Source organism: Dasypus novemcinctus, chromosome 4, assembly GCF_030445035.2.
Source record: "Dasypus novemcinctus isolate mDasNov1 chromosome 4, mDasNov1.1.hap2, whole genome shotgun sequence".
NCBI classification, from domain to species: domain Eukaryota; kingdom Metazoa; phylum Chordata; class Mammalia; order Cingulata; family Dasypodidae; genus Dasypus; species Dasypus novemcinctus.
In genome coordinates, this window is record NC_080676.1 from 166073809 (window position 1) to 166087065 (window position 13257).

At 55.8% G+C, this 13257-nt stretch overlaps 1 protein-coding gene across 1 annotated transcript in view; it reads left to right on the forward strand.

The window, feature by feature from the left end:
• The first annotated feature begins 1823 nt into the window (after positions 1 to 1823).
• PFKL (phosphofructokinase, liver type) overlaps positions 1824 to 13257 on the forward strand; it is a 32357-nt gene continuing 20923 nt past the window's right edge. The window contains exons 1-2 of the mRNA XM_058296332.2: positions 1824 to 1984; positions 5317 to 5390. Coding sequence (XP_058152315.1) covers positions 1900 to 1984; positions 5317 to 5390 — 159 coding nt within the window. The 5' untranslated portion in view covers positions 1824 to 1899. The remainder of the gene's footprint in view (positions 1985 to 5316; positions 5391 to 13257) is intronic.

The window sequence follows — 13257 nt, forward strand, 5'->3', positions numbered from 1 at the left end:
TGGGAGGATAGAGGAGGTGCAACTGCTCGAAGCTCTGGAAGCCGGCGAACAGGCGGGGAGGAGAGCTGGGCAGGTGGAGGCCCTGCCCGGACGGCCCCAGCGCTGCTCCGGGGCTGGCTGGGGGCAGCGGGACCTGGGAGCCGGACGGGGCGGACGCCGGAAGGGGCCCTGGGCGGCTGTTGGAGACGCAGGAACAGATCAGCTGTCAGAACATCACTTCCTGGGGTCTGTAAAGCCTCAAGCTCCCCCGCTGGGCTTCCAGAAACATCCCTCTCCTGGGCCCCTTCTCAGAAGACTCCCAGAGGAGGCACCTCACCAAAACCGGGGGGTCAAGAGGGAAGACTCCCAGAGGAGGCACCTCACCAAAACCGGGGGGTCAAGAGGGAAGACTCCCAGAGGAGGCACCTCACCAAAACCGGGGGGTCAAGAGGGAAGATTCCGGAGCCGGCGAGCAACACCAGTGTGGAAAACGGATGATGAGTGGAGGGGCCGGGGGGCCGGCCGAGCCCCTGGCGTAGGGGGCAGTGGGCAGTGGGCCTCGAGACGCAGCTGGGCTGCCTTCCCTGCCCCAGCCCTGGGCCCCTCTCCCTGGCCAGCACCCCACTGCGTACCTGCGCCCCAAGTGGCTTCACCACCGGCCCGTGAGGCCCCGTCCTGCCTTGCCCCCCCGCGGGGAGAACACGCAGCTCCACCCAGAGGTCAGCTCCGGCCTCCTGCTGTGAGCTGGGGTGGCCCTCGGCGCTCGGGGGCAGCGGCGCTGATGCCCGCTCCCCCGGACAGGGTGCCGCCCGACGTCCAGGACGCAGGCCGGCCTCGCCCACACCTGTCCCACAGAGAGCATGTGGGGGCTTTACGACACCCACAGATTTTTTTGAATCTCTTCCCTCCGGGGGAGCATAACCCCTCCCCAGGGAGGGCCCATTTAGCAACCGGCTTCCAGCCAACAGGACGCCCTAGAAGTGGGGGGCTGAGCCGAGCCTGGAGACGGCCTGTGGCCTTGTCCTCTGGGCAGCGGCCATCTCGGGAGCACCCTCGGGTGCCGGCCAGGGCGCCGCGCTGGAAGCGATCCTGCAGCCCCGTTAGAGTCCCGGGCTGGCCGGGGCCGCGGAGCCCTGGTGGGAGGGGGCGGTAGATGCGGCGACTGCAGTGAATTTCACGGGGACACAACATTTAAACAGAATTTCACGGGGATACAACTGCAGGTCCTGCCAGGCCCGCTTGCTGAGCGTGGAGAAGCCAGGTGAGCGGCTTTGGCAGAGGAGCTCCCGGGCCTCAGACCTGAGGGGATCCCGTCGGTGGAGAGCAGAGGGTCCTTTCAAAGAGCCCGGAAAGTTCTGCTCCAGGTTTATCTAGCAACGTGGGAGGAAGCCCGGGGGGGGGGGGGGGGAGGGGGGGGGTCTGCCCCGCCCAGCCAGCCTGGAAACTCAAAGGGGTCACCAGGGCGCCACCTCGCACCCATTCCCGAGTGGGGGGCACTGGCCACCGCTGTGGGTGGCTGGGTGGGCACGCCAGGGACCAGCCCCCTGGCATTTCCCTGGTCCCACCGCAGGGAGGGAGGCCCCGTGGGCTGCGCGCCCCTCTCCATCCCACCGCACCCCTGCGAGGCCCTGGGGTGCGCCCCGCGCCCCAGCAACTTGGCCGTCGCGGGGTGCCAGCCCCGGGCCTCGACGGGACGGGAGGCGCCCTCGGCCGTCGGGTCCAGTCCGCAGGGTCCCAGCGTCCCTGCCGTCCTTCGCGGAGCTCCGGCGCCCCGGGCCGGGGTGCGGGGCGGGGCCAGCGGCCATGGCCGGGGCGGGGCGCAGAGGCGCGGGCGGCGCGGGGCGGGGACCTGGGGCGGGGACCGGGGACAGGCGGCGGCGGGAGAGCGAGCGCGGGCGCCCCTGGGTCTCGGCCTGCGCCATGGCCACCGTGGACCTGGAGAAGCTGCGGATGTCGGGGGCCGGCAAGGCCATCGGGGTGCTGACCAGCGGCGGCGACGCGCAAGGTGGGCGGGCCGGGGGCGCGCGCTCGGTCCCCCGGGGCTGGAGACGTCTACCTGTCCCCGGGCCCCTCGGGGCGCGCGGCCCTCGGCCGGGGACCCGGGGGCTCGGGGGCCCGCCTGCTCCGGCCGCCCTGCTGGCCCCGGGGCGCCGCGGGGCGCGGGGACGCGGGCTACGTGCGGCGGGACACGGGCCCCGCGCCCAGGTCGGCCCCCGCCCGGCCGGGGGCTCTGCGCGTGCGCGGGGAGGGCCCGGGGCGGGGCGGCGCGGGGCCCGGGGACGGCGCGTGGCGGCCCGGACGTGCCCTGTGGCCCCCGGTCGCGCCGGCGCCCCCCCCCGCGCCCCTCCCCCGGGGCGCCGCGGGTCGCGCGCCAATGGGGAGCCCCGTTTCCCGGAGGCCGCGCCGAGGGGAGGCCGCCGGGGGCAGTCCCGCCGTCGGAGCCCCGCCCTCCCTGGCCCTGCGGGGCGCCCGGGTCCCCGCCGCCCGCTCCCCGCGCTCCGCGCCTCCGGGACGCCGTCCCCGCCCGGGGCGGAGGGGGCCTGCCCCACTGCACCCCTCACTTGTCCGCCCCCAGCCGCCGCCTGGTGTAGGGCCGGTGGGCAGGGGAGGGGGCCGGAGGCGCCGCGCTGGCCCCGGGCGGTTTCCTCTGGCAAAGCCGCGCTCTGGCCTCTCTTACCTGGGAGGCCAGGTGCCACCTGCCAGGGCCTGGCAGAGCCGGCAGGGCTGGGCCGTCCCCCTGCGCCGGCCCGGTCCTGTCCTGGCCGCTGGCCTGGGATGGCCGTGCCCGCCCTGGGCCACCGGGCAGACTGCGCGCCCGCAGCGTGAGGGAAGTGGAGCAGGGCAGCGCAGCAGGGTGCCCTCTGCTTCCTTTCCGGCCTTTCAGAAACAGCCCCACCCCCGCCCTGCCGGCCCCAGCCTCCCGGGACGTGGGAGGAGGACGCTGGCTGCCGAGGGAGCTGCCGGGTCGGGGCAGGGCAGGGCAGGACGGGGCAGGGCAGGGGCGGCGGCCGGCGGTGCCACGTCCAGGGCTGGGGGCCGAGGCGGGCGAGGGCACTAGGGGTGAGCGCTGTGGCTGCCCTCCCCACGGCTGCTGGACCCCGGAGAGGCTGGCCTTGGGGGACATGGAAGTAGAGGCCAGACCATCCTGGGGCTGGGGCCACTGCAGGGAGGAGCGTTCGGCCCGTCTGTCTGTGCTCCCCATGTCTGCAGGTGCCCCCCCCCCGGCTCCATGTGCTCCTGTGTCCTACAAGCGCCGCGTCTGCCTGGCTCTCCTGTGTCCGTGTGCTCCCTTGTTTCTGTGCTCCCCCATGTCTGCACTCTCCATGTTGCTTTGTGCTCCTTATGTCGGCACATGCTGTGTCTGCATGTGTTCCCCCATGTTGGCTTCTGCTCCCCCATGTCGGCACGTGCTCCCCCATGTCTGCGCTCCCCCATATCTGCATGTCTCCCCCACGTCGGCTTGTGCTCCCCGTGTCAGCACGTGCCCCCGTGTCCCTGCTGCCAGCACCGTGGAGAGAGCAGCCCCGGTGCGTACCCCTTCGAGACGCGGGGCCGTGCACTTCAGGAGCGCTGGAAACCAGGCACGGCCCGAGTGGTGGACAGCCTGCCCCCAGGCCCCGAGTCCGGCTCTGAGGTGGCCCAGGGGCTTCCCTCGGGCCTCAGTTTCCTATTTGTACATGGTGGGCCCCTCAGAGGCCCCTCCCCACCAGCCCCGAGGGCCTGTCCTCCACCCTGTCCTCCACGGCTGCGGTGCCTGGCCGTGTCCCCTGAGGGCAGGAGCAGCCGGAGTCATTGTGCACAGGTCACGGAAGGCACGTAGGCCGCGCGGCCAGCCCCCCGTCACCCTGTTTGCGCCCCTCAGGCCCCCGCCCTCCTCACCCCGGCCCAGCCCTGGCCGAGGGCACGCATTGTCCAGGCCCGCCGCCCGCATGGCACCTCGCAGGCCGCTCTCCGGGGGCCGTCGGACCCCACCTCCAGCGTGAGCCGGTGACCGCCGGCCGTGGGGGGCTCCCCGGGGCTCTGTTCCCGGTGGAGCTGGCGAGTGCCCGTGTGCCAGGCCCGCAGCACATGCGGCCGGTGCCTTTCGGCATGAACCCCACACCGAGTGGGCAGACCCCCACCTCAGGGCTTCGCCCTGCCCGCAGACATGTGTGTCGCCCCTTCTCTTCTCTGCGGGCTCCCCTGGGGCGCCCACGGCTAACCACCCCCACGCTGTCCGTAGGTGGCCTCGGTGCTCCCGGCCTGCCCGGGTCCTGGCGGGGGACACTGGGGAGACATGCGCTGGGATTCCTGCACCTGGGGTCCCTTGAGGCTGACAGCGAAGGGGCTGGGGTCCCGGCCTGGAGCCCTTCCTCCTTCTAGGACACGCAGCTGTCCCCAGGGCAGCCGTGTGGGCTCCGTCCTGGGGTGCCGGGACAGCAGGTCACCCCGCGGATGGTCAGCAGGCGCGTGGGGGCACACGGGCTGCCTCTGGACCATGCCCTTTCTCCTCGTCCAAGCCGCACAGACCTGGGGGCTGGGGGGGCAGGGCATGTGGGACTGGGCGGCCCAGGGAAGGGGTGGGTGAGCTGGGGGGCCTGGGGAAGGCAGGGTGGGACGACAGCTGGGGCCCAGGGAGGGTGTGGGGGGATCTGGGGGCCTGGGGAAGGAGGAGGGAGGAGCTGGGGGCCCAGGGAGGACAGGGTAGGGCAGGGAGCTGGGGCCCAGGGTGGGGGTGGAGGTGGCTGGGGGCCCTGGGAAGGCAGGGTGGGGGTGTCGGGGGCCAGGGAGCGGGGAGGGGTGGCTGGGTCTCCAGCCCCGCCTCCCCCTCAGTCCCAGTGGCGGCTGAGAGCCAGGAGGCCCCCCAAGGCCCCTTCCCTTTTGTCCTGGGGGATCCCAAGCTCCGGCCCCCTGAGATCTGCAGGGAGGCCCTGCCTTGGGGGTTCCCCTGTGGTCAAGTGCGAGCCCCCCAGGGCCAGTCTTGTCACGGGCCGTGGAGGTTTCGGGCATCAGAGGAAGCCAAGGGTTGGACCAACAGGCGCAAGTGGCCTGGAACAGTCTCCCGGGGCTCCCTGGGGGACCGGGCCTGGGTCTGCCCCCGCCTCCCCACCCTGTCCTCCTCGGGGCTCGGCCCTCCCACCGAGCTGCTCTCGCCCCCACGCCTGTGCCCCCCACTTGATGGCGTTTTGGGATCCCACCTCCGCACACACCAGGTCTGAGTCCCGCCCTCGGGCCAGGGCCCCGGGAAGTGTCATATTTCTGATGTTCGCGGGCTGTTGGTGGCAGCTGCGGGCTGCTCCCCGGGGCTGCCCCGCGTGGCCTCGGCGGCCGGCGCTGACGTCACGGGGTCTCCTGCAGGCATGAACGCGGCCGTCCGAGCTGTGACCCGCATGGCCATCTACGTGGGAGCCAAGGTCTTCCTCATCTATGAGGTAAGGCCGGGGGCGCATCTGCTGGGCCCGGGGGACCACCCACGCCCGCCCCGGGGGGTGGCCCTGCGGGTGGGAGGTGGCGACTTCCCTGCCGCGGGGCTCCCGTCCCGGCCGGGCACCTGGCGGCCTCCGCCCCGTGGCGCGGCGTGTCGGCATCTGCAGGGCAGCCTCTGCCAGCCGCGTCCCTGCAGAAGCGACCTGGGTCAGTGCCAGCTGCCCTGGGGCCCAGGAGCAGGGACAGGTAGAGGGCGGGACAGATGGGCCGGGTCGGGCCACCTGCGGCCCCTGGGGTGGTCGGGTAAGGCTGCCCAGGGCGTGAAGGACGGGAGGGGCCGACCAGGCTTGGGGTGCGGTCCGAGCCTGCCACTCCCCTCCCAGCTGCCCTGCCCGCAGGCCTGCCCCGGCTGAGGGGCCGGGGTGGGGGGCCGCCGGCCCGAGCGCAGGTGTGCCAACTGCGCCTGTGTCCCTGACAGCCCCCGGCGGCCCGAGGCCGTCCCCTCGAGATCCTCCTGGCCCCACCGGCTCTGCCCAGCGGCTGTCCTTCTAGGCCCTGCGCCCCGAGGCCTCTGGGCCCCCCGCCCTCCCCGCTGCCCCGAGGTGCCCCCTCCCGCGCAGACCGTGTTGAACCCGCCTGAGTCCTAACAGCAGCGCCCTTGCTCTGTTTTGTTCCGTGGCCACAGCAGTGGCCCAGCCCCCAGGCCCCCAGTTCCTGCTGTGGAGTTGGGGCTGGCCCACTGCCCGCGTCACGGGCAGGCTCACGGCCCTGGACTTCCTGCATCTTCTTGCGGCTTTCAGGTTGTCTTTTACTGTGTTTTACATAAAACGGGGCGTCTACATGGCGCCCCTCCCCCACCACGCGTCCCGGGCACCTTTGCTCCAGGGACACGGCCGCGCCCTGCCTCCCACCCGCTCCTCCCTCCCTGCAGACCGGCGGTGACGTCCCAGGCCGGGCCCTAAAGCCGGCTGCGTGTTCTGGAAGCGCATGTCCTAGGAGCTCATGCCCGGGAGTCACAGCTCAGGGCCCTCTCGCTGCAGGAGCCGAGCAGCAGTGGGCCCTGCCTGGTGACACCAAGACCCCCCGGGGGCCTTCCCGGGGCGCTCCCCGCTCGGTGGGCCCCTAGCCGGGCAGCTGTGTCCACCCTCGCCCGTGGCTCCGCACCTGGGAGGTCACCTGTGTCTGTCACCTCCCCAGCTCAGCTTCTGTGAAATGGGGAGGACAGTTCCTTCCAGTGGGGACAAAAGCAAGTGAGCGGTTTTGTTTTTAAAATAAGATTGTATAGCATTCATACATGAACATACGTAAACAATAAGTGTAGTGAAAGTTGTGAACTTAGAAAACAAACAGGCATATCATCGTGCAGCGCTCCCACACGTCACCCACAGCCCCCGCCTTGCATTGCTGTGAAACATTGGTTACAAACTATAAAAGAGTGTTCTCAGAATGTTGCTAACTGTCGCCCACATCTTCCCTTTGGTGTATTCTTTCTTCCCTAACCCACTTGATTATTAACAGCTTGTATTCATATTACACATTTGTTATCATTCAGGAGAGAATGTTCTCTGTTTGTCCTGGAAACCACAGTCCATCTCCCACCGGGGGTTCCCTGTGTGATAGTCCCATGCCTTGCACAGTGCACTCAGTGGCGCTCGTTTTCATCCCAGAGCTGTGCTGTCAACCCCTCAGTCAACTTTAGAATATGTTCATTACTCCAAAAGGAAAACTCCCATGCCCCCTCTTACCCCCACTGCTGTCCCTTAGTAATGAAGTCGTATCTTCTTACCACTGCTGCAAAACGTTACAATGTTACTGTTAACTGTTGTCCATATGCTACATTAGTTGTGATTTTCCCACGTGTCTCCATATTCTTAGCACGTCGTAAAACATTCTTATATTAATCCCAGTAGCCACAATCTCCCTCCCCACTGAAATCATTGGTATAGTCCCTAGACGATTCTCTAGTTTCCTTTCCCTTGACATTTACTTCCACAGGCGACCGCTTTTAGCCTCAAATACATTATGTATCAGCGGGTTAGTTATACGCACTATAATGTGTTGCTGTCAATTCTTTTCATTCCCACACTTTTACAATTAACCTTGTTAATGCTACATCCATTAAACATCCGCTCCCGTTCTCACCCACACTCCATCTCCTAGTAACCTACACTCTAGAGTTTACCTCCGTGAGTTTACTCATCATATTTGCTTCATCATATTTTCCTTTTATGTCTGGCTTATTTCATTCAACGTAATATCCTCCAGGTTCATCCATGTTGCCGTGTGCATCTGATTTCATTTCTTCTAGCAGCTGAATAGTACTCCATTGTATGTATTTACCACATTTTGTTTTTCCACTCGTAGGTTGATGGACACGTGGGCTGGTTCCATATTTTAGCAGTTGTGAAAATGCTGCTGTGAACGTTTTGTGCAAATGTCAGTTTGCATCCTTGATTTCAGTTCTTTTAAATATATTCCTAGTAACGGAATTGCTGAGTCACACGGACCTCAGCGTCTCGAGGTACCACAGAGGCTTATTCTTCTCCCACCAGCAGCCAAGGAGTGTTCCTGCTCTCCACATCCTCTCCAGTACTTGTTTTCTGTTTTTTAGTGATGGTCATTCTATAAGGTGTGAAATGGTATCTCACTGTAGTTTTGATCTCCATTTCCCTAATAGCTACTGATGTTGAGCATTTCTTCATGTGCTTTTTGGCCATTTGTATTTCCTATTTGGAGAAATTTCTGTTCACATCTTTAGCCTGTTTTTAAATTGAGTTGCTTGTCTTTTTATCAAGGAGTTGTATGATCTTTTTATATAGCATGGATATCAAACTCTTATCAGATGTGTGGTTTCTAAGTATTTTCTCTTGAGTAGGCTGCCTTTTTACTTTCTTGACAAAGTCTTCTGAAGAACAAAAGTATTTAATTTTGAGGAGGTCCCAATTATCTATTTTTTCTTTCTCTGCTCCTGCTTTGGGCATAAGGTTTAAGAAACTACCACCTACCACAAGCTCTTCAATATGTTTTCCTACATTCTAGGAGTTTTATGGTGGTAACTTTTATATTTAGGTCCTTGATCCATGTTGAGTTAATTTTTGGATAAGGTGTGAGATAGGGGTCCTCTTTCTTTCTTTTGGATGTGGCTATCCAGTTCTCCCAGCACTATTTACAGAATGGATTGTCCTGGCCCAGCTGGCTGGCTTAATAGCCTTGCCAAAAATCACTTGTCCGTAGATGTGACGGTCTATTTCTGAGTTCTCTCTTTGTTTCCACTGGTCTTTCTGTCTATCTTTATACCAGCACCATGTGGTTTTTACCACTGTAGCTAAGTAATATGCTTCAAAATCAACTCCAACTTTGATCTTCTTTTTAAAGACATTTTTGGTTATTCAGGGCCCCTTACCCTTCCAAATGAATTTGAGAATTGGCTTTTTCATTTATGAAAAAAAAGGCTGTTAGGATTTCTTATCAAGATTGTGTTAAATCTGTAGATCAGTTTGGGTGGAACTGACAACTTAAAGATATTTAGTCTTCCACTGTGAACACCAAATATCCTTCCATTTATTTAAGTCTTTTTTGGTTTCTTTTAGCAATATTTGTAGCTTTCTGAATACAAGTCCTTTATGTTTTGGATTAAGTTTATTCCTAAATATTTGATTCTTTTAGTTGCTATTATAAATGGAACTTTTTTCTGATTTCCTCCTCAGATTGTTTATCAGTTGCATATAGAAACATAACCGAGTTTTGTGTATTAATTTTGAATCCTGCCACTTTGCTGAACTCATCTATTAGTTCTAGTAGCTTTGTTGTGGGTTTTTTAGGGTTTTCTAGATATAGAATCATATCATCAGTAAATTGTGAAAGTTTTACTTCTTTTCCTATTTGGATGCCTTTTATTTCCTTACCTAGCCTAATTGCTCTAGCTAGAACTTCTAGAACAATATTGAGTAACAGTGGTTGGTGAGAGAGGGCATCCTTGTCTTGTTCCTGATCTCGGCGGGGACGCTTTCAGTCTCTCACCCCTGAGTACGTTGCTAGCTGTAGGTTTTTCATGTATGCACTTTACCATGTTGAGAACACTTCCTTCTATTTCTGTGTTTTGGAGTGATTTTAATCAAGAAAGGATGCTGTATTTTGTCAAATGCCTCTTCTGCAGCAATTGAGAGGATCATGTGATTTTTCTTCTTCAGTTTATTAATGTGGTTTTTTTTACACTAATCAATTTTCTTGTGTTGAAAAACACTTGTATACCCGGGATAAAACCCACTTGATCATGGTGTATAGTTCTTTAAATGTGCTTTTGGTTCCTGTTCGCAAGTATTTTGTTGAGGATTTTTGCATCTATATTCATTAGAGAATTGGTCTGTAATTTCCTTTTTTCGTAGTATCTTTATCTGGTTTTGGTATTAGGTGATGCTGGCTTCATAGAATGAGCTTGGTAATGTGCTTTCCTGTTTAATTGTTGGGAAGAGTTTGAGCAAGCTTGGTATTAGATGGTTTTTGAATGGCTGGTAGAATTCACCTGTGAAGCATCTGGTCCTGGACTTTCCATCTTTGGGAGGTTTTTGATGACTCTTTCAATCTCTTCACTTGTGGTTGGTTTGTTGAGGTCTCCTAATTCTTCTAGGGTCAGTGTAAGTGCTTTGCGTGTTTCTAGGAATTTGTCCATCTCGTCTACAATGTCTAGTTTTTGGCATACAGTTGTTCACAGTATCCTCTTATGATCCCTCATATTTCTGCACGGTCAGTGGTACTGTCCCCCTCTCATTTCTGGTTTTATTTATTTGCATCTTCTCTCTTTTTTGTCAGTTTAGCTAAGGGGTTATCAATTTTGTTGATCTTCTCAACTGACTTTTGGTTTTGTTGATTCTATTTTATGTTCTCAATTTCATTTTCTTCTGCTCTGATCTTTACTATTTCTTTCCTTCAGCTTGGTTTGGGATTAGTTTGCTGTTCTTTTTCTCATTCTTCCAGGTATGCGGTTAGGTCTTCAATTTTAATTCCTTCTTCTTCTTTTAATGTAAGCATTGAAGGCTATAAATTTCCTTCTCAGCACTGCCTGTGTGGTTCCCATAGATTTTGATATGTTGTATTCTTGTTTTCATTCATCTCCAGATATTTACTGATTTCTCTTGCAATTTCTCTTTTGACCCACTGATGAAGAGTGTGTTGTTTAATCTCCATTTGTGAATTTTCCCTTTTTCCCTCTGTTATTGATTTCCAGCTTCGTTCCATTATGATCAAAGAAAGTGTTTTGTATAATTTCAGTCTTTCAAAATTTACTGAGATTTGTCTTGTGATCCAGTGTATGGTCTGTCTTGGAGAAGGATCCATGAGTGTTTGAAAAGAATGTGTAACTTGCTGTTTTGTGGTATAATACTCTAGATAGGTCTAGTTCACGTATCATATTTTCAAGCTCTCGGTTTCTTTATTTATCCTCTGTCCACATGTTCTATCCAGTGCTGAGAATGATGTAGTGAAGTCTCCCACTATTATTGCTTTGCTACTGTGTCCCTCATGTATCTTGGGGCACCCAGGTTAGGTGCATAAATGTGTATTATAGTTATTTCTTCTTGGCGAATTGCCCGTTTTATTAATATATTGTGGTATTTTTCACCCCTTTTAACAGTTGTGCTTTTAAAATCTATTTTATCCAATATTAGTATTATTATTACTTCTGATCTTTTTTGGTTATTATTTGTGTGGAATATCTTTTTCCAGTCTCTCACTTTCAACCTGGTTGTCCTTACCTCTGAGGTGAGTCTCTTGTAGACAGCATACAGATGGCTCATATTTTTTTATCCATTTTGTCCGTCTATGTCTTTTGATTGGGGAGTTCAAGCCATTAACATTCAGTGTTATTACTGAAAAGGCTTACTTACTTCGTCTGTTTTATTTCTTTGGCTTTCTGCTATCAAATCTTATTATTATCTTTTTACCCTTTAATTTATCCTTCCTAGTAATCTTCATTTCTACACTTGTCTCCAAGTCTCTCACCTTGTTTTTTCCTTTCAGGCTGCAGCCCTCCCTTTAGTATCTCTTATAATTCTGGTCTTTTGGCAACATACTCTCTCAGTTTTTGTTTGTCTGTGAAGTTAAACTCACCCCTCATTTTTGAAGGACAGTTTTGCTGGATAAAGAAATCTTGGCTGGCAGTTTTTCTCTTTCAGTACCTTAAATACATCATACCACTTTGTTCTCTTCTCCACGGTTTCTTTTTCTTTTTTAGATTTATTTATTTTCATTTATTTATTTCTCCCCACTCCCCTGCATTGTTTGTGCTCGCTGTCTGCTCATCTTTTTTTTAGTAGGATCTGGGAACCAACTGCAGGGTCTCCCATGCAGGAGGGAGGCACCTAATCACTTGAGCCACCTCTGCTCTGTGTTTGGTGTGTCTTTCATTGTGCTTCCTCACTGTGTTCTCTTGGTTGCATCATCTTGATGCATCAGCTTGCTGTGCCAGCCCGTCATGTCAGCTCGCTGCCTTGCTTGTCTTCTTTAGGAGGCACCAGGAACTGAACCCAGGACCTCCCATGTGGTAGGCAGGAGCCCAGCTGCTTGAGCCACATCCACTTCCCTCCATGGTTTCTGATGAGAGGTCGGCACTTAATCTTGTCAAAATTCCCTTGTATGTGATGCTTTGCTTTACTCTTGCTGCTTTCAGAATCTTCTTTTTATCTCTGGTATTTGTCATTCTGATTAGTAGGTGTCCCGGGATAGGTCTATTTAGATTTATTCTGCTTGGAGTACCTTGTCCTTCTTGGATATTGATGTCTATGTCTTTTTATAAGGGTTGGGAAGTTTCCGGTCATTTGTCCTCATATATTCTTTCTGCCCCTTTTCCATTCTCTTGTACCTTCTGGGACACCAACAGTATGTATGGTTATGAGTTTCACATTGTCATTTGGTTCTCTGAGACTCTGTTCCATTTTTTCCATTCTTTTCCAGTTTGGATGTTCTGTCCTCAGTATCACTAATTCTGTCTTCAATCAGATAAGATCTGCTATTCTGTGCTTCTAATGTATTTTTAATATCATCCATCCTACCTTTCATTCCCATGAGCTCTATTACTTTTCTTTGCAGGCTTTCAAATTGTTCTTTAGGCTCAATATCTTTTATCTCTTTAGTCATATTTCCCTTCAATTATTTGAATTGATTTAGGAGATTTGCATAATTATCACTGCTAACTGTCTTAATCCTGTGTCTAATGGAGATATTTGGTTTGTTCCTTTGGTTGGGCCACCTCTTCCTGATTTATAGTATGACTTGTAATTTTTTGCTGATGTCTAGACATCTCAGGGTGTTGGTGAATTTACTCTGACTTAATTTCTCTCTCTTGCCTAGTGTTTTTTTTTCTTTCTTTCATGGCTCTCTTTGAGTTTTGGTTCAACTTATTCTGAGTCTTTAAAATTGCCCATTTGGAGATTTGGATATGGCTCAAGTGGTTGAGCGCCCATCTCCCACATGGAAAGTCCTGGTTCAGTTCTCAGTGCCTTTTGAAAAAACAAAAACAAGCAAAATGGGGAAAAAAAAAAACAACTGAGGGAAGCCGATGTGGCTAAGTGGTTGAGTGCTGGCTTCCCACATACAAGGTCCTGGGTTCAATCCCTGGCCCCCAGTACCTCAAAAAAAAAGTTGCCCACTTAAGTTATCAAAATTGGGCCAGGAATTCACCAATGAGGTGCAGATTTTCTCCCAGGAGTTTTGAGCTAAGAGAGACCTAAAAGCAGTTTTTCCCCTTGCAATTTCCAGGTCGGCCAGCAGGTGGCACTGCACAGTGCTCTGTTCATGGTGGGGTGTCTTTCAACCCCCTATTTCCGTTGTTTCTGGACTGGCCAGAGCCCAAATTCAGAGCGGGCTCTGCCGGCCAAA